At 40.3% G+C, this 22,103-nt stretch overlaps 1 protein-coding gene across 7 annotated transcripts in view; it reads right to left on the bottom strand.

Moving 5' to 3' along the window:
- Positions 1 to 10,860: 10,860 nt before the first annotated feature.
- SMAD2 (SMAD family member 2) overlaps positions 10,861 to 22,103 on the bottom strand; it is a 51,452-nt gene continuing 40,209 nt past the window's right edge. For 6 of the 7 annotated variants that reach the window (XM_068422404.1, XM_068422409.1, XM_068422405.1 and 3 more), the window contains 6 exons: positions 21,171 to 21,245; positions 19,825 to 19,878; positions 18,515 to 18,727; positions 16,617 to 16,754; positions 16,310 to 16,454; positions 10,861 to 12,795 (listed from right to left, as the gene is read on the bottom strand). In XM_068422404.1, coding sequence (XP_068278505.1) covers positions 12,672 to 12,795; positions 16,310 to 16,454; positions 16,617 to 16,754; positions 18,515 to 18,727; positions 19,825 to 19,878; positions 21,171 to 21,245 — 749 coding nt within the window. In that variant the 3' untranslated portion in view covers positions 10,861 to 12,671. The remainder of the gene's footprint in view (positions 12,796 to 16,309; positions 16,455 to 16,616; positions 16,755 to 18,514; positions 18,728 to 19,824; positions 19,879 to 21,170; positions 21,246 to 22,103) is intronic. The other variant, XM_068422411.1, reaches the window with a different exon arrangement.

Raw genomic sequence — 22,103 nt, 5'->3', positions numbered from 1 at the left:
ATGAGAGGACCTGGCAGCTGAGCGTGGTGGTGGAGGCACCTCAGTGATACGGTAGCAAGCCTCAACACATCCTCCTCGCCTTTGCTTGGAATTGCCAAATTCCTACCTTGTAGCAACAGCTGCCAATGTCCCACCAGAAAGACCTTCAAATGGGAGAACTTCCCTGACGTGAAGGGTGGGAAAAAAAGAGAGCCTTAGAGGTGTGAGGCTTGGGGAAGGAAACAAGATTAATCTCTTGGCTGAATTAGACACAGTCTTAGAGAAAATGCAGGTAGACTCTGAAGGAACGCTCTTCCCTTGAGAGCTGAGCTGTGTCAGCCACGAGGAGTCAGGTTTCCTCCGTTGCGGATGAAAGGAAACAGATGCCCAACCCACAACCAGGCAACGGGGACAAAATCGATCTTAACAGAGCCAAAGGGGAACCCTAGGCTGCTGGCTCCACCGAGTATCCCAAAATAGTCAGAAGCTGTAACAAAGAGAGGGGAAAGCTGCTCCTAGGCGGCCTCCCTTCCCTATCTCTGACCTCTAGGAGTACAGAGGAAGAGTCAGCAAGCAAGGAGACCTGTAGGACGTCCCAGCTGTGAGGAACAGCATTTTAGATTTGGGATTAATCAAGTGGGCAAATCTCTGGCTCACAAGGTCAAGGATTGTCCCAGATGGATTTCAGGGACCTCAGCAGACTGCCTCCAAACTGCTTCACTGACCAGAATCAACAGAGCATCATCCTGTCTTCTTGAGGCCTTCACAGAGAAATACTGAAGCTCAGGAGATAACTCCAGTAGACTTCACCCATGCAATCTGAAACATCTCAGAAAGACCCCGGGCACGAACCTACTCAAAAGCAGAAGCATCAACATTTCCCGGTCACATGGGAAATAAGCAGGCTGGGTTTATTTACATTTGGCTAACCCCACATCACATGTCCTTGAAAAAATTTCAAAAGAGATCTCCTACCCGGGGGGAAAAAAGCAAAACTCCACTCAATTCATCTCCTAGAGCGTTCAAGGACAAGCAGGAGGGGAACTGCTGAGACAAGCAAATCCTGTTGTCTTTACAGCAAACCCACAGGGAAATCGGGACTGCCTGACAGAGGAAAAGGTGATCTTTTTGATATAGCAAACAGTGGTTGACAGACCAGAAAGCTTTGCATGAACACCTTTTAAAACAGCCCAGAGCTTTAGGGCATGAATGTGAAATTTCTGTGTCTACCAGGACTATACCAAGGCTACTGAAGTTGCCTGTATGAGCTACTCCAACCAGAAAAGATGGTGTTTGCTAACACTAACCTCGGGAGAAACAAGCTTTTGTTCCCAACCACCGAACGAGTCTTGCCACAGCACGAATGGTGACCAGGTTGTTGTGGGAAAGTCTGGCAGGAGAGTAAAGAGAGTGGAGCTCCATCTGGGAACACCTGAAGCAAAGCTTATATATGAAACCTCATGTGAAGAACAAAGACCATGTGCCCAAGAGCGACAGACACCATCTGACCATGGTGGTTGGCTAGGATGTCAGCTGCAGAATCGAGTTTAACATAGTGGAAACCTTGCCCCTGTGAAGTCAAGGTTGCCTTGCTAGGGAGTCACAAGATGCTCTAACCAACTCCATTCTCACAATAACACATGATTCCAGTCAAGCTTGGCACCTACTCGAGACCACAAGGTCTTACCTGCAACCACTGTAGGATGTCTTCAAAACATGTTTTTGTGGCCTTTTCCCAGATTCTAGCTGCCCTAGGCTTTGTGAGACCTAGGGTTTGGCACAAACCATCCTGAGAGGGGAAAATGACACCTCTCAATGATGCAGATCAAGAGGTTGCTTCCTCAGGTTGTAAGATAATGAGGCTGGAGAGTTAAATAACAACATAGCACAGAATTTTTGGAAGACAAGACCGTCCTGTTGTTAGAAGGTAGGGAGAGGAGTGAAAACCATGAATGGGTTTTGAAGTGGCCTGAATTCATACAACAGCTTTGAGAAAGAGAAATGCTCACATCCAAACAGAAGTCATTGTGCTGTATGTAAGAACAGCTGGAGGAACTTTAGAACTGAATGCCAGCCCTCTATGGAGACAGTCAGATCATTTTCATGTTAGGTGGGAAAGGAAAATTCAAAGTGAGAAATATTCAGTAGAAGACTTGTCAGAAAAATTTAATTTTTAAATAGCTGGAGACACGTGGGGTAACATAAGCTCAGGGAGGTTGCTGAGCTGGAGAGATGACCAAGGGATCAACTTGTCTGCTTTTATTCAACAGTCCCATGTAATCAACACCTTTCCATGTAACATCTCAACTCTGTCAGAAGTGCCTGGCTCTTCAAAAAAAAAAAAAGAAAAAATCCAAAGCTAACAAAATTCGGCGGCGTCTTTTATGTAGGTGGGGAAAAAAGCTACCACCTAACACTGTACAACAAAGGCTTTCTTGATCTTTTAAGTTCCTCAAAGTATTGTAAACAAAGGTACCCCTTTTTTTTTTTTTTAAGAGTAGTAATTTTCAAAGGATTGAGTTGTTGTCAATGCAACACTAAAGCCAAGGTGCTAATTCGCTTTTCTTTCAAACTTCTTCACTCTTACAAGCAGCAGGTTATATTTAAAACCCTTGCTAGCCATGAAACAGCATGTGTCACTGGTCATTCTCACCCACCTTCTCTGTGAGGTGAGAAGTGCAGAGATTGTTTATCAGATTGCTTTTCAAACATGCATTGGGTTGATGCCCAAGGTCAAATGAGCTTGTCTTACATAAGGAATCAAGATCAGTGAGGGTCCTCAGGCCTTGTGCAAAGTAGCTTTACCCTTACAACGAGCAAGGGTGGCTTGTAGTAGTGCCACATCTGCACATTCCAAGACTACTAAGAACAAAAATAGTCGGTCAACTGATGTACAACTAGTTTCATAAATATCAACACCTGTTTCTCATTATTTTGCCTCTTTGAAGAAGATACTTTCCTACTTCAGCTGGTCAGAAGGCCAGCCCCATCTTGAGTTACAGTTCGGTCACACTACCTCCACCACTGCCTCATTAACTAAGGACAAGAGAGCCACCCTGATGGGTCTTATTGGGCTGAAACCAGACCAATTCCACAAGCCAAAGGAAGGGGGACACAAAGCAAAACACATCTCTGCAGTTATATACAAGTCACATCAAAGTTTTCATGACTCAAACCTATGGGCTGCCAACGGTGGTACCCTGGTAAAAAAATATTGTGGCTTAGTGAAACCAGCCAGAGGCTGGAAGGCAGGAAGATGTGGGTTTTAATGCTGGCTTTGCTGCTGCATCATCAGGTAATGGCAACCAAATTCACCAAGAGTTTAAACTTATTTGAAGGTACATAGGGTTGACACACACACAAGAAGTACCTGAGGACTCCAGCAAAACAAGGGCATAAAATACTACCCACTGACTGTGCTTATCTGCTTTCCATCTGTACAAAGATACTGTTCATCATACTCTAACTCTGCCTCCCTTGGCACTCCTCCACAAAAACTTTTAGCAGATCATTTTCCCCCTACTCCTCCATAGCTGCGGAGGCTTGACGCCTGCGTTGAGAGAATCTGATGCCTCTGCTGTATGAAACAACCCATGCAAGAACCTTTTAAGGGAGGGAGGCTGAGAAAAGAGATCTCCTTTTCTTTTTTAACTTCTGAAATTATGGTTATGTTACCTCTATCATATTCAATATCAGTATTTCATCCCTTTTTAATCTTCACACTTAATTAGATCTTTTCTGTGGGAAAGAGGCTTGAAAGGACTTGGCTCGTGATACAAGTTGACACTGCCTTGACCACAAGAACACAAAATACAAAGAAGATCCCAGACTGCCCAGTGAAAGGCCAGGTTTCATCAATGCCAGCCAGAGCACAGGACATTTAAGAATATCATAAGAGGAGGACTAGCTCCTGTAGCCCTCAAAAGGCACATCTTAGAAATCACTAGTTTTGGAATTAGCTCAGTCACGGCTGGGGAAAGTCTCATAGCCAGAGCTCTATGGCTGCAGACACACCAATATTAGCATCTGATACACTAATTTTGGGTTGAACTGGAACCACCACTTAAACCTCCCACGCCATGGGAAGAAGGCCACCAGTTCCTCCCTGCTCCCCTGTTGTTTTAATCCAGCTACACGTTCTCTTAACTAGAGATTTTTCAATGTTTGGGCCTAATATTAAAGAAATACAAATACAATTCAATACCTAGCTAACTCATTAAGCTGGCTTTCGACAGGGCCCTAGCAGATTTAGCCTACCAGCAGCCTCTCCAAGCAGACTGAAGCTCTTCAAGCCAGCATTTGAACCACAGACAAAAAAAAGTCAGTTAATCCACTGCCATCTGTCTCTCATTTTTTTTTGTTGTTAGCCACCCAGCTGGACATAACAGTCCTAACATTAGCAATTAGTGTGACCAGTGTTACCTACTGCAGTGCTAATTAACAGCACATTAGATCTTCTAAACGTACACAGATCTTTTGACAGCACCAGACATGGGGGGCTGGGGAAAGGCAGGGGGAGAAGCATCTTTGCTAACCGTAGGTCAGAGATTCAACTTCCCAAAATCCTGCTCATCCTCCCCGTGTCACGATAAATCATTCTTTCTGCTCACATAAGTGTCTCACCTCTCAGAGCACGTCCAGGGGAAGCACTGGGTATGAACAGATCTCCACTTTACAGTCGCCTTTTGGTTCCCTAACAAATACAACACTCAAGGGGTTTGACTCCAAATAGCATCTGCTCAAGTGTAAACTGGCCACAGTTCTACTGACAGCAGGTAGAGCTCAGAGAGAACACACAAATTATTGCCATTATCATGTAATTATGGTATTACTACAGCAGCAGCAACGCCTCCCGTTAGTCCCCCTCGATTTCAACTGGATGACCAGAAATAAGTTCTGAGAAAGTACCTTAGGAAAGGTACAAGAAATGGGACTACTGGGCTTTAGTTTGTGCCCTTGGGGTGGCACCAAGATCAGAACTGCCTTCGCAGATGCACCAAGTTCTTTCTTACATCAAAGAAAATAATTCAACTAATGGTTGACCTGTTTTCAAGTGTCTTCACTGGAGACTGGACACCTTTGCCATACTGTTTGTCAGCCAAACAAAACCACACAAAACAACAGCGTCTGTTGACACAGTAAACTAAAAATATAATACAAATTTGTGATCAAATACTTGAAATTAAGCCTTTCCAACCTTAACTTCAACTAGGCTTCGGTCCATCAGCCAGGCATGTTTCAACCCAGTATTCTCAATCCAAACAATTAAAATATTTAGACTGTTACTTGCACACTAATCCCTTTCCTGCCTCTCCCCTTTTTTTAAGTTGATAACTTTGAAGCTGGTTTTTCCTCCCCCCTTCTAATATGACTTCCTGCTATTCGCCAATAAGCATTTTGGAAAAAATCCTCTTTAATATTCTTCCTTAGGTCCTCAGAAGAACACAGTGTTTTCTCCACATTCAGCAAGCACAGCTGCTGTTTGTCGTGCAAAAAAGTCCACTAACTTTGGATTTAAGCATTTTTAGAATGAAATCAGAAGACAAGTCTTGCAGAGTTTCAGTAAGTCAGACTCTGCTAAGTCCCTAAAAAAAATATCCCCCCTCCCCAAAACTCACAATAAACCATCTACACGTAGCAGGATGAGATGTACTATTTGCTAAGGAGCACTTGAACGCTCCCAAAGATTGCCCAAGCATTCTCATTAAAACAAAATTCTGTTCTCCAGAACCAAAATTCATTTAGATACTACAGCAAACCTCTTCCCACAGAGGCTGTGGGCTTCTTATTACTATTTATTTCTTTGTAAGACTGCTTCTCCTCACAGTCAGGTAACAGTCTCTTCCATCCAGTGCCAGGCTGCAAGACAAGTTGTGTCAGTTCTTCAGTCTTGAGCTCATGTTGCTCCTCAAGAGACTACGTTGAGCTTTAGCTTTGATAACAGAGATGCAAAACTACATTTGTGCTCCCCTCAGCCCAATTGCCATTAAGCGTGCTCCTGTGCTCCAACAACTCTTCCAGTGCCGTAACAAAAGGAAAATGAGTTTTATGATCTTTAACTAGCAGATACATATCAAGAGCGTTCAGATAACTGGTACTTTTGTGACCATGTATCACTGCTGAAGCTGAGCATCAGCCACTCTATTTTTTTTTTGACTCCACCACTTTTCCTGTTCTACTAAACCTCAGTATTTCTCACCCCTGGCTCTTCGCCCATTTTAATTTCATACACTCCACAAACCTCAAAGTCTGAGTACATTATGAAGATATTTTCCCCTCACATCAGTACTAACATCAGCGTCGCTAATAGCTGTGGTTTTTCCTCCCATTGGACTCTCAGACTTCTGAAGCTGTAAAAGAAAAGATAGCGTACTTGTCTAGAAGGGGATTATTGTTCCTAAATTAACGTTATCATTTACAAGGTTTAACTACAGAAAAAGGAAAGAAGGTTTATGTTGGCGTATGAACGTACACCTCAGCGCTGTATATGCATCTCTTCTGCAAACCAGGATCCTGTTAGGTATGTCCAGCCTGGAGGGTGGATGCTCTCCAGAGAAACCGCAGCCCTTCCCAACCCACAGCCTGCCTCAGTCCTCCCATACTTCTGAGACTGCTTAGCTCAAGATGCATGACAGTCCTCATCCAAAAGACAATTTCATTTGTTCCCCACTACAAATCCAGTTATTTCCAGATCCTCCTCTACCAAAGCCAATGCTCTTTGCTATTCAGCAGACTGCTCACAAAAACACACGGCAACTAATTCTGCAGTCCTTTCTCCGCTAGGCAGCAGTCTGGGTAGGGAACATTCATTCAACCTGCAGGTGGACCCTGTTGAGCTCTTATCCATCTACGCTGGCAGCACAGATGAGCCAAGCTTCATCTGCTTTTGCTAGCTTTGGAACCATGCATGTTAGGAAGCACAGTCCAGACATACAGCACAACTTGGCTCAGGTCCATAGGAAATTTCACTAGGACCTGTACCTGAACTAACACCTCCTCCGATAGTACACAGTCCTGCTCTGCATGGCGTCACTCAGATTTCCTCCAGCTCATGAATCTCAGCGCTGCCTGCCTGCCACTGTTTTGTGGCAAGACAAATTTTGCTCTTCTCAGAGCTTCAGTAGGATCAAATCTTGCTCCTCTCCTGAGATGCCTGCCTCTGCTGCCTGGGGCTTTTTTTTTAAACCACAGGCTCCATCAGTGATTCCACAGGAAAAAAGAAAATACACCAACACCCAGCTGTGAAAGCCCTGAGGAGTCCATGCTGAATAACCTCCACCCAAATCTCAACAGCTTAAGCACATCTTTTTCTCAGCTTCACTCCATGAATCCTACAGATGAACTCTTCGAGGACATGCAAGACAGAAGAGACAGGACTTCTGAAGTGTTTCTGAATTTATTATGCATTAGTTCTATTTCAAAGTAATTCATGCATCTAGGCAAGCTAAGCTTAACTGTAATACTACTCCCTGTCCCACTGTTTCGTATCTCTGAAGGGTTTGGAGCATATGACAATTAACCCTGGGGAATCTGCAATTCCCTAGTCCAGAGTATGGCTCTACAGCTTGACCTGCCTCTACTCCAGCTTCCTTGTAATCTGGCTGCATGCTTGAGGCTCCAGCCTCCCTGTCTCGTTACTCCTTGATCAAAGGTGACCAACCGCCTAGACAACTCCTTTCAAAGATTAAATAAGAACTGATGGACAGCACCCAACCCTTCACCTGAAGATAAACTGCAACTGCTGGCAACCTAGATTTAATGATTTTCTATGCTTGGTGCCACAATAGCTGTTTTTGGAATTTTACTTCAAAAGGAAAAGGCAACTAAGACTTTAAAGCAAAGATAAGTTTTAAAATCAAATGGAATTTGCAGCCTCAGGTACACATTGCTCATAAGCTCAATTAATTCATGAGGCATATATAAATTTTTTATGATACATTACTACAGCTTTAGACGAGCAAATAGCTAGATGCTGTTAACAGAAAAATCAAGAGTGACAAGCAGCTTTGTTTCAACTTTCAGTGTTGCAAATTAAAAAGAAAATTAGGACTGGAGCATATATGTCCATTGCCACTTTCAATTCTATTCCAAAACGAACAGGACAAGCTTTACTGAATTCATTCTGACTAGACCTTCTACATGGGGAAAAAGGATCAAGACATGTTTACATATCCATTATTTGTCATTCATTTTTCTTCTGCCAACTAACTAGATTTAATCCTGATTACAGTTAATGAAACAGCTACTAATGTAACATCAAAGACTGTTCTCAGCTTTGAAGCCCTGACTCTAGTTTTTGCAGCTGTGACAACCTAGTACTAGAAACTTACCCCACAAACTGTGCTTTCCCAAGAGAAGAAACAGCGACCTTCCTTAGAGGAATTTTTTTCAGAAGAGAGATGGGTAAGAGGACCAACACGACCGAAGGACATTTTTAAATGGCCTCCTTTAATACAGTTTATGACAGTTATTTACTAGCCAAGCCTAAGTGATCAGGAAAAGCACACATTTCATTAATATTTTCTTAATAGTAATAAATTTTTGGACCAGCTGCAATTTAATTCCCTGAGCAGGTGCTTCTAGAAGCACTTTCTAAAACAGCTGGTGTGTTCCTTGCCATATGTGTAATTCTTCTAATGAAGACAGTACCTCACCGACTCTTCAGAGCTAGTATTGAAGCTCCAGCGTCCCCAAAATGAGGTTAGAGTCAAACTTGTTTTGGTAAAAGGAACACTGCTTCGTACTCAAGTAAAACACTGTGTGGGTGGAGTATAGTGAAATCCTGTATTTCACAATATTTTAACTCAAAACCCAGCTGCAGTAAAATCTCAGTTTGCAATGCTAAAAAAAGCTGTAACCACAACGAAGAATGACAAGTTTGAAGGTTAAAACAAAACACAGTTCACCGTGCCAACAATTTTGAGCTGCAGATGATTATCAAACCCCCAAACTTCACACCCTCCCACTTCCAAGATGAAAAGTCAGGTTGGACACATGAAAATAAAAAGCTCAGTGAAGTACGGTAGTTGTGATTTCTAGTTTTTACTGTGTAAATTAGTTTAAAGCTGTTATTACTAAACATCTAAGCTGATTACTTTGATAGCACCCAAGAACCTTTTAAGGCAGATGTTCATACTTACTTAATGCATTTAAAGCAGGCACTTCAGCCAACAGCCTAGGTTCGCTACCAGAGAGCAATTCAGAGCCCCAAATTCAGACTTTACCTCTCCTTGCTGACCTATACAAGGAGCCTGAAGTTAAACTATTTACACCGCTTGCCTGCAGTCTCAAGGAGGTTAAGTTCTGATTAAGCACAACATCCTGAACAGGAACAAGAAAACACCACAGCTCTCACCATGTTCTAGATTTGTATAACGACACCTGGAAGCCAAAGGACTTCGTGCAAGACGCTCAAATAACAGCATCCCTGTTGCAGAAAGCTTACCACCTAGATAGGAAACATGCACAAAAGGAAGGGTGAAAGACATACAGCCGATGATCTACTATCAATTCTCACGGTTTAAAGGTGCAAGAGTCCAGGCATTTGACATTGTTCTCGAAGCCTCAACCCTGGAACAACTTCTAAATGAAACTGGATTTTTCTTTGGAGTGGGAAGGGTTCTGCAATGTCAGCTCAGTGCACCCATGCTGCTAAAAGGCAACGCAAAACCAGTTTTTAGGCTTGTGTGTTTACATCAACTACCTCATTTCTGATTACTTGGCTTTGGCAGTACTATGAAAACCAAGCTCAGACAGGGCTAGTGACAAGAGGGAGATCAGAACCCAGGCACACAAAATCCCAGTCCAAACTTAAGGCAACAGTTACATACACAGTTTTTCCAGCTTCATGGTACAGATAAGCAGCTGGCTACCCATACTTAAAGGTGTCTCCAGTTAAGTACCCCCTGCTCGGTAATTATTTTATTTAAGAACACAGCTGCACTGAAAAAAAAATAATTCACTTTTCACTTGTACTTTGGACATCGGTACTTTGACTGGCAGAAGAGAAGAGGGATGAAGTCACATTCCTTACGTACCACAGGCATTCCACATTAAGATGCTTAACCAGGCACTGGTCATATTTTGAGGAAGAGCAGAACAGCAGTGGGATAAGTCAGAAAGGCACTGGATTAAGAAGCAGGGGTAGGTTAAAGTTACTCAAGAACTGCCAAAGGCGTTTAAACGAAATACAGGCAGGCAAACATTTTGAATGCAGGTAAGTTCCCTTGTTCCACTAAGCCGTGGCTGAAACAGCCATGGCAGGAGAGAACATTTTAGTGGTACTAACAGAAGCCAAAAAAAGTGACTCCTACACAGACTGAGATGGCCTTGCACACAGGCAGCACCACAGGTCCACAGATAACGTCTGCAGTGTCCTTGTACGCTACTTGGAAATGCACACCAAAAAAGGGTACAGTCAAAGTTACTACCATGTTCAAGGCAAAGCGAGTAATATCGCCGTAACTGAAAGAACACACACAGAAATCCACAGCAAGGAGACTACAGAATGAGGTCACCCAACTGATTCAAGCTGCAACCTGCTCATAAACGCCATGGAGTCTTTTACCCAGGCAAGTCATGCTTATCTAACTGTTTCACAGGTGAAAGTAAACATCTGGGCTAGCAGGATGTAATTTGATTGTGGAAGAGAAAAGTAATTGCTTTAATAAACTCTATCTGGAGTAGAAGCCTGTATCATTAAACAGACATAGACCCAGAACCTCCACGATAGCTGTATAAGAAGCAATTTTAATATCTAAACTATTCCTTTCCAGTCACAATGTGCAGAACACTTCTGCCATTTATTTGGGTGGGTCAGAATGATTCCTAACCTTCAACAGAAAATGTACACAGCAATCAATAAAAAAAAACCAACCATCATGAGAATTAGAACTTTTATTAGTGTATTCACATATTAGGCAAATGCAACACGCATGAAGCTTATTTCTTAGGTTCACAAGTTCTACCAATACATTAGTCTACTGGTAAAACTAGCACAAACTGGTAACTGCTTTGCCAATTTTTTTTAAAGGTGTCTGGCCCACTTTTTCAAGGCTTGATTTTTGGTATTGCTTCTATGCCCTAGTCATTATGGCATAAAAATATCCATCACTATCATCAATTCAGTCAACTGATTAAAAAGCTGTAACACTGGCCACATTTTTGTTCTCAAAGCTAAGTTATCACTAGCTGTACTTACAAAGTACAGTACTAGTGTAATGGATGAAACAATGGGAAAAAACAGACAAAGGCAATCCTGCTACTGCCACAATAACAAAAGAATGACAGACAGCTAGATCACAAGATTGTTAGTAAGATGTATATTTTTCAAGTCAGAATAACCCTTCTATACAGTTTCCCAACCCTTCCCCAACCCAGACTTATTTGTAGAATATATTTCAGAATATTTTTTAATATGGTGCAGCTGTAGTGTCCAAGGGTTCACAATAACATGCACTGTCACGAAGAACCTAAAAGTCCTCCTTCGCTGGTCATACCTCAGCAACCACTATCCTAGAGGTTTTGCAGAAGCAACTACTTTTAATAACAAGGCCCGTTATGACATAATGAATGCGTATGATCTGGTATGTAAGTAAGCTATACAAAGCCACTCAGATCAGAAATTTAAATTCTGTTACTGAAATATGTTAAGAAGCTGCATCTATTTAAAACCTATACGAGAGAGTCTAGTTTACCCCGGGAAAGGATTTTTCAAGGTATTTGGCCCCAAAAACTAAAAGATGTGATTTTTAGTAACATCTGTTTAGTGAAAAAACACAGATGTAAGGGGTAAGCCAATAATCTTGTGTACTTAATCCAGTATCCAATGCTACTGTAAATTCTCATTCCATGAGAGAAAACACTTATTTCAGTCATTCAAGGTACAAAAAAAAAAAAAATCCCAAATTACATCGGTGCCAGCAATACTGCTGGCAACAGATGCATCAACACGGATGGGTAGGGAAAAGTAGACTCCTAGTGTGATGGATACTCGGAATTTATAATATGGATTCATTTTAGGCCCCATTAAGCATATAAAGTGTCTTAAGATTTCACAGATGCATCTCAAGACATTTCTTTCCCTTCCAATGGAGGGATTTTCTTTTTCTTTAAGAAGGCAGCAAAAAGTTAAGCTTTTCTACAAGGAAAGTCTGCTTTTTATGTTTAGGACAACTCGAAAACCTGCTTATATAAAAAAATATAAAAGAATAAAGGAGTAGAGTCTTGGAATTTTATGAGAGATTTGCCCCAATCAAAAAAAACAAACAACTATTTATGGGAACTAAAATGTAGAACAGCACAATACTGTGATATTTGAGATCATGATACATTACCTGTACATATACTTAGCTATTCATGTTATTGATAAACCATTAGGACACTCAATTATATACCCAATAAAAACACCATTAAGAGTCTTTAGAACTGTCCCTTCTTCTTTCTGAAGAAGGCATTTCTATACACTAAATTTTCATCTAGTATCAGAGTATAGGAAACAGAATCCACAAGGTGCTTTAATTGATGAGACCTCAAGTGCTGTTTTTCTTTATTTTTTTTTTTTTTTTTAAAAACTTTTTTGGATAGTAAACAGTTCATGGGGACCACACACAAATACTACGACAGACGAGCTGTTATATTAAGTCTGTTGATTGGACTCGATTTTTAGCCCACTGGTAACGGAGGAAGGAGTTTTACGACATGCTGGAGCAGCGTACTGAAGGGGAGCCCATCTGAGTCAATACTTTGTCCAACCATTGTAGAGGTCCGTTCAGATGAAGTTCAATCCAGCAAGGAGTGCTTGTTACTGTTTGCCGCCTGGAAAATAAAGAATAGGAAAGTCAGAAAGTAGCTTTGGCTGCCATAAAGTTCTCCGTCCTATGATCAAATATGTTTCCATCCATACCTACTACACAGAAAGATAAAAATCTGCAAGCATTGCCATAACTGTTACAAAGCTTTTCTCAGACAGTCTCTGAAGGGAAAAAAAGCAAACCCCAAAACACCCCACATCTGTAAGACACATCAATAATTATATGCTTGTCCATAATACATTGAGAATATTCTGTTCTGGAGAATAAGATAAGAACTGCAGCATGTGCTTCAGGTGCCACACCAAGAGCCTTTACTCCTACAAAGATATTCAAAACTGAATACTGACCAACCAATGTCGTGTTCACATCACAGAGAGCTGTGTGCAGCTGTATCTCAACCTTCAAAGAGTCTGCATGCGTAACTGAGTTTGAATTTTGTAGACAACTACTGAGAAATATGGAATAGAAACCCTTGGCTCTGCACTGTCAGCACGGCCAAACAGCATGACACTATAGTGATCAGAAGGTCTGGCTTTTTGGAGCAATTGACAACATAAATGTATAAGGAAACTGCTAGATGTTGTCAGAAACACTATGTCAAAACACAGTGTGTGGTTATGCTGTGCTAACTGATGTTATCTAAAAAGGAACACCAAACCTGATCTCTGATTTCCTGTAATCTTATACTTCTACATGTGTTTTGTACTCTAACATCCTCACACAAACAATTTAAGTAAAAATTGTGTTTCCCTTGTCCTCTACATAAACTTGCCTATAATTTTCTGCAATAAAAGCCCTTAAATAAACACCATATAGAAAGCCTCAGTAAAGCTGAAGGACTAACAACCATAAAAGCTTCATTCACTCTCCCATATATCCTTGTTTCAGAGACCTGTTATTCAAAAAATCTTCCTTCTCATTGCAAAAGTAAATAAATCAGTATTGGACATACTCTGCCTGAGAAATCCTGTTATTTCACTGTACCTACTCCAGGCATGGGAGTTTTCCCAAACTAGACTAGCAAGACTACTGTTGCTAAGCCAGTTTTTCCTAGTAATTCTAGCTATCCCAAAGTCAAAGCAAGGAGGCATTAAGATTCAAAGGCAGCAGATTACTCAGACACAAACCCAGCCCCTTCACATTTACTGTCAGCACTGCAATCCTTTGCTTTAAGGAAATCTGTTTATATAAACAGAGGAACTGAAAAGGCAGAAAGATTAAGTCAGTGAGAGGATGGATTTCAAAAGTTGCCTGTGGTTTTGCATTTTCTAGGAGAAGAAAGTGGCTGGGGTCTGTGCTCTCTCAGCACTCTAAAAACCATCGTTATCTCATCCCCGAATGCCTATGCCAAAACAAAGTGATCCAATAAAAGAACAATCTAAACCACAGGAAACATAATTCCATTTAGTCTTGAATCCTCTCCCAAAGAAGGAAGTTCATTATTCCACCGCTGTCAACTCCCATGCAACGTGTTCCACAACACACTTCCTCAGAATTTTATAACTCGTTCTGTTCAACAGCCCTGGCTTTGCACTACGCTGGCAAAAGCTGATAAAGCAGCGAAGATCACTTCGCAGCTGTCTCAAAGCTAAAACTCAGCCTCTCCTACCCATGGATTTCCAGTTCACCTATCACTAAGTCTCTTTGCTCTAATTACCTCTGCTTAACTTTCTTCAGAAGATGATCCTAGACGTGGATAGTTCCCGTGCTAATGTGAACACTCGACTGCTGATCTGAACTTCTATTACCATCCTCAATTCAAGCCAACATGTACTGAGCAAAAAGCTATAAGCTATTTTGTCTACCAAGCTTCTAAAATCTACCACCTTGCCATACCTGCACCTTCATGCACATATGCCTACTATTAAGTAATGCTCTGGCTTTGCCAAAGCCTGTTCTATGAGAAACATTTCTGACATGGTAACAAAGCACGGAAGGTTTAACAAGTATTACGGATTTTACAGTGCTTCAGACTACATTCATTTAAATTCAAGGTTGTGTTTGCAGAAGTAACCTCTTCTCGCTTTAATCACAACTGCAGCATAACTTACAAGTTTTGCACATCAATAATTTATTAGCACCATCTTAAACAGAGGTGCTGTTCAGCATTATGTCAGTAATCAGTTTCTGCACTGTTCTGGCAGTGTTTCCACTGGGGCTTTTTCAACCCTATGATCTCTGAAGGGTTTATAGACTACTAACATTCTCCCTCCTTAGAAATAACTTTGCCAAAAGCCTCCCCACTGTTTTAACCCAGCACTTACACTCCATTCACTTCAAGTTGTCTCCATATAATCTGACTGATTAAGTCTTTCTTCTGTTCTGATTTGAATGTTGTATTTAATTACGCCTAAGTGTATACATACTCCTTCTGAGCCAAATCCAACAGTTCTTTAAACTTGAGCCAGATTCTTTCTTGTGTCCCTCTTGCTAACAAAGAGGCACCAATTTATTCCATTACTCAAATTTCTCATTTCATCTAATTAGGCTTTTACTAAATTGGCTACATTTAGTCGAGAAGCCTCCCCCCACATACTGTCGCTGCTATTTACATGTATATATTTCAAGAGCAGATAAAAGAATCAAAACCCCAGATTCACAGGGGAACCCACATGCCATTATTAACTTCAGAAATGATATGGATTTTCAAAAATCATTATGTATTGCAAGAGAGTATTGATATGTCAGCCTTCATTATTTCAGTGGACAATTTCTAGAGAGGTTTAAGGGATTTGTTTAAAACCACATCTCTAGCTCTCCAAAATCATGAAATCTTTAATACTGCTCTGTTAGAAGTCAATTCCTTTTCTTCCCAAATTCCCATACTACATTAAAAACTGGCACCGTCCTCAACTATAGCGCTTAATCTGTGCTAATAGAGAATACAATTGGAACTATTCAAAAGCAAATAAAAGACTATTTTTTCCACCCAAAAAACTGTTTTTAGCAGTTTTACAACATAAACACAGTCATCTTACTCCTGGCAAAGTTTTTTCCACTACAAGTTCCAAAATGTTTGCCATCCCTTAAATGTGTGTTCTCCAGCTGTTTTATTCTGTGGAATGCACTCCAAGTGACTCCAATTCTTTCCATCGGGTACCATCAACTGCACCCCGCACCACAACCTAACAAGCGCATTAGACTCCATATAGAACAGGACAGAGACCAAAATAACTGGAACAAACAGCAAATAATCTCATAGCACAAATTGTGAAACTTCTACATGTTGTCAGTGATTTCACCACAATAGGAGCGAGCGAGGAAACGGAACTTTGACGACATTCCTTGCTCAACAGCTGGCTTCAATGCAAGACTAAAATCAGTTTACTGGTCTTTATGACTTAGGAGCTCCATAGCTGAGGGGGAGAAAAAGGAGAATATGGGTTCAACTTGTATATAGTATATCTACAGTAGCGGTAAGAAGCCTGTACATATTGCTTTCAAGCCAGACAGAAATAGTGTATTAGTGAATGAAAAAAAATTAACTCTAAATTTAAAAGCAAAGGTTTTTTTCTTACCTGTATTCAGCTCCCCATCCTTTAACAAAACTCATTCTTATGGTACACATTCTAGTAAGCTGATAAACTGCTTCAAAACCCTGATTCACAGATTGAGCCAGAAGAGCAGCAAATTCTTGGTTATTAAAGATTTTTAGATTGCATCCTATAAATTAAAAAAAAAAAGCCAAAAGGGTACAATCAATGAATACTTGTTTGCTACACACAAGCCTGAAACTATGAAGAAACTATCAAAAGGAAAGCAAATGTCACCCAGTGAATACATCCACTGGGTATTTTTGTGCAAGACCTTTGGTAGGCTACTAACCTGGTGGAATTTTGCACACAGTTGCAGGATGCCAGCCGTATCTTTGATTACAGTTGGGGCTCTGAACAAAAATCGCGCTATCGCTTAGGCACTCAGCAAAAACTTCTCCACCAATGTAATAGAGACGCACTCCCCTTCCTGTAGCAAAATTCAAAGGAACTCTAGTTATGATATGACTCAAGCAGATTAACAAACAAGGGAGTACTTTGTTTCGGAGAAGGTCAAGGTTTTTCTTTACAACAGAAATCAATTATCTACAGGACCACACGGCTGGGCCAACAGCTGTAGCGGGAGCAGAACACAAGTAACTTGCATTTTTCTCCCACAAACACACAATATTTGAAAGAGAAGCAGAATAATCTTTGGTCAAGAGACAGAATTTTCTAGCCCTGTAATGGCTTGTAACCAAATCCAAGCTAGAAAGCAGTGTTCATTACCAAGTAACTTTTTCACTTAAAAGAAATACCAAAATTGAAATAAAAAGATTAGATTCAACACAACTAAAACCTGTGCTAATATTAAGTGTTGCATGTGAAGTGACACAGGTCACTATGGCAAAAAAGGAAAACACAAGTTTACCACTTCAACACTCTCTGCTTACACGCACCCACACTATTTCACAACCCACTGCATCCCCCTTCTCTGTCCTACTTTGACAAAAACAACAGGACTTCATTTAGCCCTATTACAAAAAAAATACCCATTAGAAATCCTATTGTTCACTTCTAAATAGTGATTTTGTTCTCTCTCCCTGAGTGGAAAAAAAATCTGCACAGGTTATTTCTTGCACAAGTTAAGTAATGTGCAATTGATCTCCCAAAGAAAACTATTTATAATTAACAGCTCCTTTTTAAAGGCCATAGTTCCTCTTCAAAACTATTTTTCAAACAAAATGCAAGCTGCTTCATAAAAAAGTGAGAGTTCCTTACATTTTTGCTTTTCCTCATCACTGACCATTTTGATCAGTCAGCACAGGCATAGCCTGGGTTTCTGCACATCTAAAATTTTACTAGACAAGCATTTAGATTTGGCATAGAGGGAGTCAGAAGGTTCTACGAAAGAGGCTGAACTTTTTTACTAAAAGTAAAACCAAAAAAAAAGTCTCATGAATGTTGCTAAATAAAAGAATCTAGGGAAAAAGGAAAATCAAAAAGTAGTTCACTGAAGAACTTAAAACCCAAGATGCTGCACTGCAGAAAACAATATTCGTTACTAACCATTACAAAGAAAATCTTGATCGTGGCAAAAGAGCGTGCTATCTCAACAGCAGCTTTTCCCATTTCAGAAAAGAATTCAAAAAGTACTACCAATGTCCATGCTGCATTTTATAAATTAGAATAAACTAAGCAACGTGTTCATATTTTGTAATTAAAGCTTAAATTTCAACTAGAAGTAACTCTGAACATAAAAGCTACCGAGGGCAGAGTGGTCCAACAAGAAGCCTGAAAGCCAAAAACTTGCTCCTCAGGATGCTTTGGTGCATCATCTTTTTCCAGAAGGAAGAGAACAGGAACGTGAGCAACAGTGGCTTCCTCCTGTGCAGCTCTCAGCCTGTGTGTCTGCTGCTGCCACTGACTCAGTGACTACTGATGGAGGAAAGGCAGCTCCTTTGAGCTCCAGCCATCACCACATCTCTTCCCAACTGCACCTGGCTGTGGTAGCAGAAGCTGCTACATTTCTCCCTGATTTCAGAAGCGGTGACCTCTGCGTCTTTCCACTTCTGTCCTTAGCGAGAAAGACCAAGCTCTCCTCAACCAGCCTCGAGAGAGAAGTTCAATGGCTGGCTGCACAAGGGTGAAAGGATCCCAACACACAGATCTGCCCATCCCACCTGGATCATTCCAGATAATTTAATGGTTAAAATGAAATTAAATAGTTAAAAGATCAGAGATTTTTACCTATGTGTCGCCTTGTCATTTCCACTGTAGCATTTCTGTTTACATTGGAAAGAAGACCTAGACAAAATCGTTCTGAATTTGATGGATCTGTAAAGCCATCTACGGTCAGGGAAGGCTGTGATGCATGGAAGGTTTCTCCCACTCTTTGATTCAATTCATAATATGCTATTGAACACCAAAATGCAGGCTCCGAGTAAGTAACTGGTTGCAAGTCTAAAAAAAAAAAAATAAATTAAAAAACAGGCTTAACACAGAATTTGAGGTTGAAACGAAATCTATCTGCCCTGATATTTTGTCTCTTCCAGAAACAAAAGTGGTGATCTCCTCAAACTACTCAACTTACGTTTTGCTTGCTGTCATTTTTACATACTGCAGCAAACAGAACAGAATTCAGTATTTCACACAAGGAAAGGAGGAGGGGAAGAAGAGGTGATCTAATCTGACCACAGCTCATGTAGTTCAGTACTTGCATTTTGCTCCTCAAAATGATTAAGCTAACGTCACTGTGCGTGCCAGACGCCGAGACAGTTCTGTTGCCTTTCTACAACTTGCAAACATTTTGGCAATGTTAAAGAAAAGATTAAACTATCAAACATTGAACCACACAAAGGCAAGAGATATTAATATGAAAATGATGTTCCCTTGTATTACAATATATCTTATACTGTCTCTTTATCTAAAGGCAGCTCTAAGCTCCTTTTATTCTCCCCTACTAGAGCTCAGTATCTTCCCTGGGCATCTTCAGCTTTTCCTGTGCTGCTTCCCCTTTTTACCTGCCCTAATTACTTACTCAGCGTTCTGAACAGCATTTTCCTGTCACATCCTGTCACCATTGCTTAAACAAACCCAAGGGAATCTGATCTTCCTGAGGCATTTATACAGACACACAGCAATGGCACCTGATCAAAGCAGGTGGGCAACTAATGTGGGAGCAGCAATTGTGTTGTGGTCACAGGTGAAACAGTACATGAGAAGAGCAGCAGAACACACATACAAGGGAGACAGCAAGTCTGGGCAGCACTATGGATAGGCTAACATCCTTGAAACTATTTATTTTATAAATGCTATTCCTGCACACACCACCGTATTATTCTTTCTCTTTGCTAGAAGCTCAACAGTTACAGAAATAGAGTAGTTATTAACAAGTTATTAACCCAGCCCTATTATATTTATCATCAGGAAGCCAACCCAATAGTCTCCTCCTAACACAGCTCTTATTTTAAAGTACATTTTAATTTTTAATGTAATTATATATATAATGAAGAGCCATCACACACACAGAGAAACAATTAAAAGTATTGCCAGCTTACCCAGGCTATGATTAACTGGGGAGAGAGTACTAGGAGACAGCTCTGCTGGAGATCCTGTTGAAGCAATACAGATTGTTTGAGAGCAAAAGAGTCTCGTTATTTCGGATAGGTAGGTATGACCATTATCTAGACATAGTTTTACATTAAAATTCTTTGCAATAAGAATCCTCAGAAATCCTACAACCAGTTTTCCAGCATGTCACATGCTTATTCTGAATTAAGATTACATTTAATTTTCCAGGCTCCTGGGAACCTACCCTTCCTCATAAAGACTCAATTAACATCTTTGTGTTGCATTTGGCAGAGCTCTTGCTTCGTGCACACTCTGTGAACGTAACTTTATGTACTTCTCCAGTGAGAAGGTACTGACTTCTTCCCAAATTCAGTGAAAAAAAAAAAAGCTAAGCAAAAGTGGACAAGACAATCAAGATATTACCTCTCTGTTATCAAAGGAGAGGCTTTATCTCTAGAAAAGAACAAGCTGGATTTCCTCATTTGAGGAAACTATTCTTTCTTGGAAGAAGGAAGGAAAAAACTCAGAAAAACATGAACTCTCCAACACAATCTGTGCACTAGTAGGCAAAACACAGAGAGGCTTTGCACAGAAACATCCCTACAATGACTGTTGATGTCAGGCTTTTTTAATTAAGCTACCTATTGTCACTCAGTGGGAAAATATTGCAGTTCTTAGAGAAACTAGCGCAGTTGATTCCAATTAACTGAAAAAGGTTGCTAACATTAGCTAACCAAACACACACTCAAGTCTGCCAGCACATAGCAGGAGGTTCTTATCCAGCACATTAACTGTGCTCTGTCCAAGTCTAAGGCCAACCAGATTATCTACAAACCCTTTCATACAAATGCTTAATGTTTCTACTACTCTTTCAAGAGAGCCTGCCATACAAGAATTAATTTAAAACATGGCAGAAGTGAGAAGGTCAGAGTTAAGAGACAGCTTCTCAAAATGCAGCATTTCTGTAATTTGTTTAGGCCAAACAGACATTTTGCTTCAATGAACCTGTTTCCATAAGGTAAAGTCAGGGGTAAATTGAAACCAGTCTACTATTAAAATCTATTTTAAGGCGTTCTGATGAAGACTTAATTAGACCTGTACGCTTTTGTTGCGAAACAAAATGTACTTCATATGGCACAGAACGTTTTCAAAGCATTCCCCTAGCAAAAAAATTATTTTATTCACAAAAAATTGAAAGTGATATTCGAAACAGAAAACATCAGGTTGGACAGAGGGCTACTGCCATCATCGTTCAGGCTGAATTCATGCCACTATGCAGAGGGATGACAACTAGTAACCCCAAGTCTTGAAAGCAGTGAAAAATAAATGTTACCTGTATCCATGCTTTGGTTCAACTGCTGGTCACTCGTTTCTCCATCTTCACTGATATAACCCGGAGGCGGTGTTTCTGTCAAAAAAAAAAAAAATTTACCTATTGGTTCAATGACTGGAGAAATTTGTAAGATTTAGTATTTGGGGTTTTTGTCCTCAAGTCTTCAATAGCTCCATATGATACCTGAATACTGAATTAGAATTTCATTTTGCTGTTCCTTTTTCCTTCCAGTAGGACTTCAAACCCATTACCTGCCTTATTGTCTATGTAAAATATATCATCTCTTGTATGCCAGTCAATTGCTCAAATACATTATATAATTAACAGATAATCCTTGTTTGTTCCATTTAATGTAAGATACTTTCACTACAATGAGTAACAATTTTGCAATTGTGATCAACAGCTTTCACATTTAGTAGAGTTACAAATGAAAAAAACCATCTGGTGACTTCTAAAAAAGAAAAAAGTGAGCTGTCTTTATGTAGTGTAACCATCAGATCAGATACCTTCCCACGCCATATAGAAGTTGCTAGATTTAAAGGTTATTTTTCAGTTCAGTCCCCAAATCCATTTTTCTTCAATATCCAACAGTTGACTTCACTCATATGATAACTATACTATCTAACTAGTTACGCTGCACAAGCTCTATTATTATTATGATTACTTCCAAGCTTTATTAAAACGATCATCTATCCTTTTAACCAGCTTTCTTTTAAGATGGAGTTTCACAGACCAAGCTAAACTCAGTAACAAGTCTGAAGCATTCTGATAACTAGAAACTGTGTCTAATTCCACAGAAATATCTTCAAAACCCAGGAGAGTATGGTTGTTCCTTTTCTCCATTCAAAAGGTACTTTGTAATCCAGATAATGAGTTAACCAACTGCCTTTCAGGAAATAATTTCCTTTGAACTGGGCAAATGTCTTTTCCTAT

Source organism: Nyctibius grandis, chromosome Z (assembly GCF_013368605.1).
Source record: "Nyctibius grandis isolate bNycGra1 chromosome Z, bNycGra1.pri, whole genome shotgun sequence".
In the NCBI taxonomy this organism is placed as follows: Eukaryota; Metazoa; Chordata; class Aves; order Nyctibiiformes; family Nyctibiidae; genus Nyctibius; species Nyctibius grandis.
This window is presented reverse-complemented; position numbering and strand designations above follow the sequence as displayed.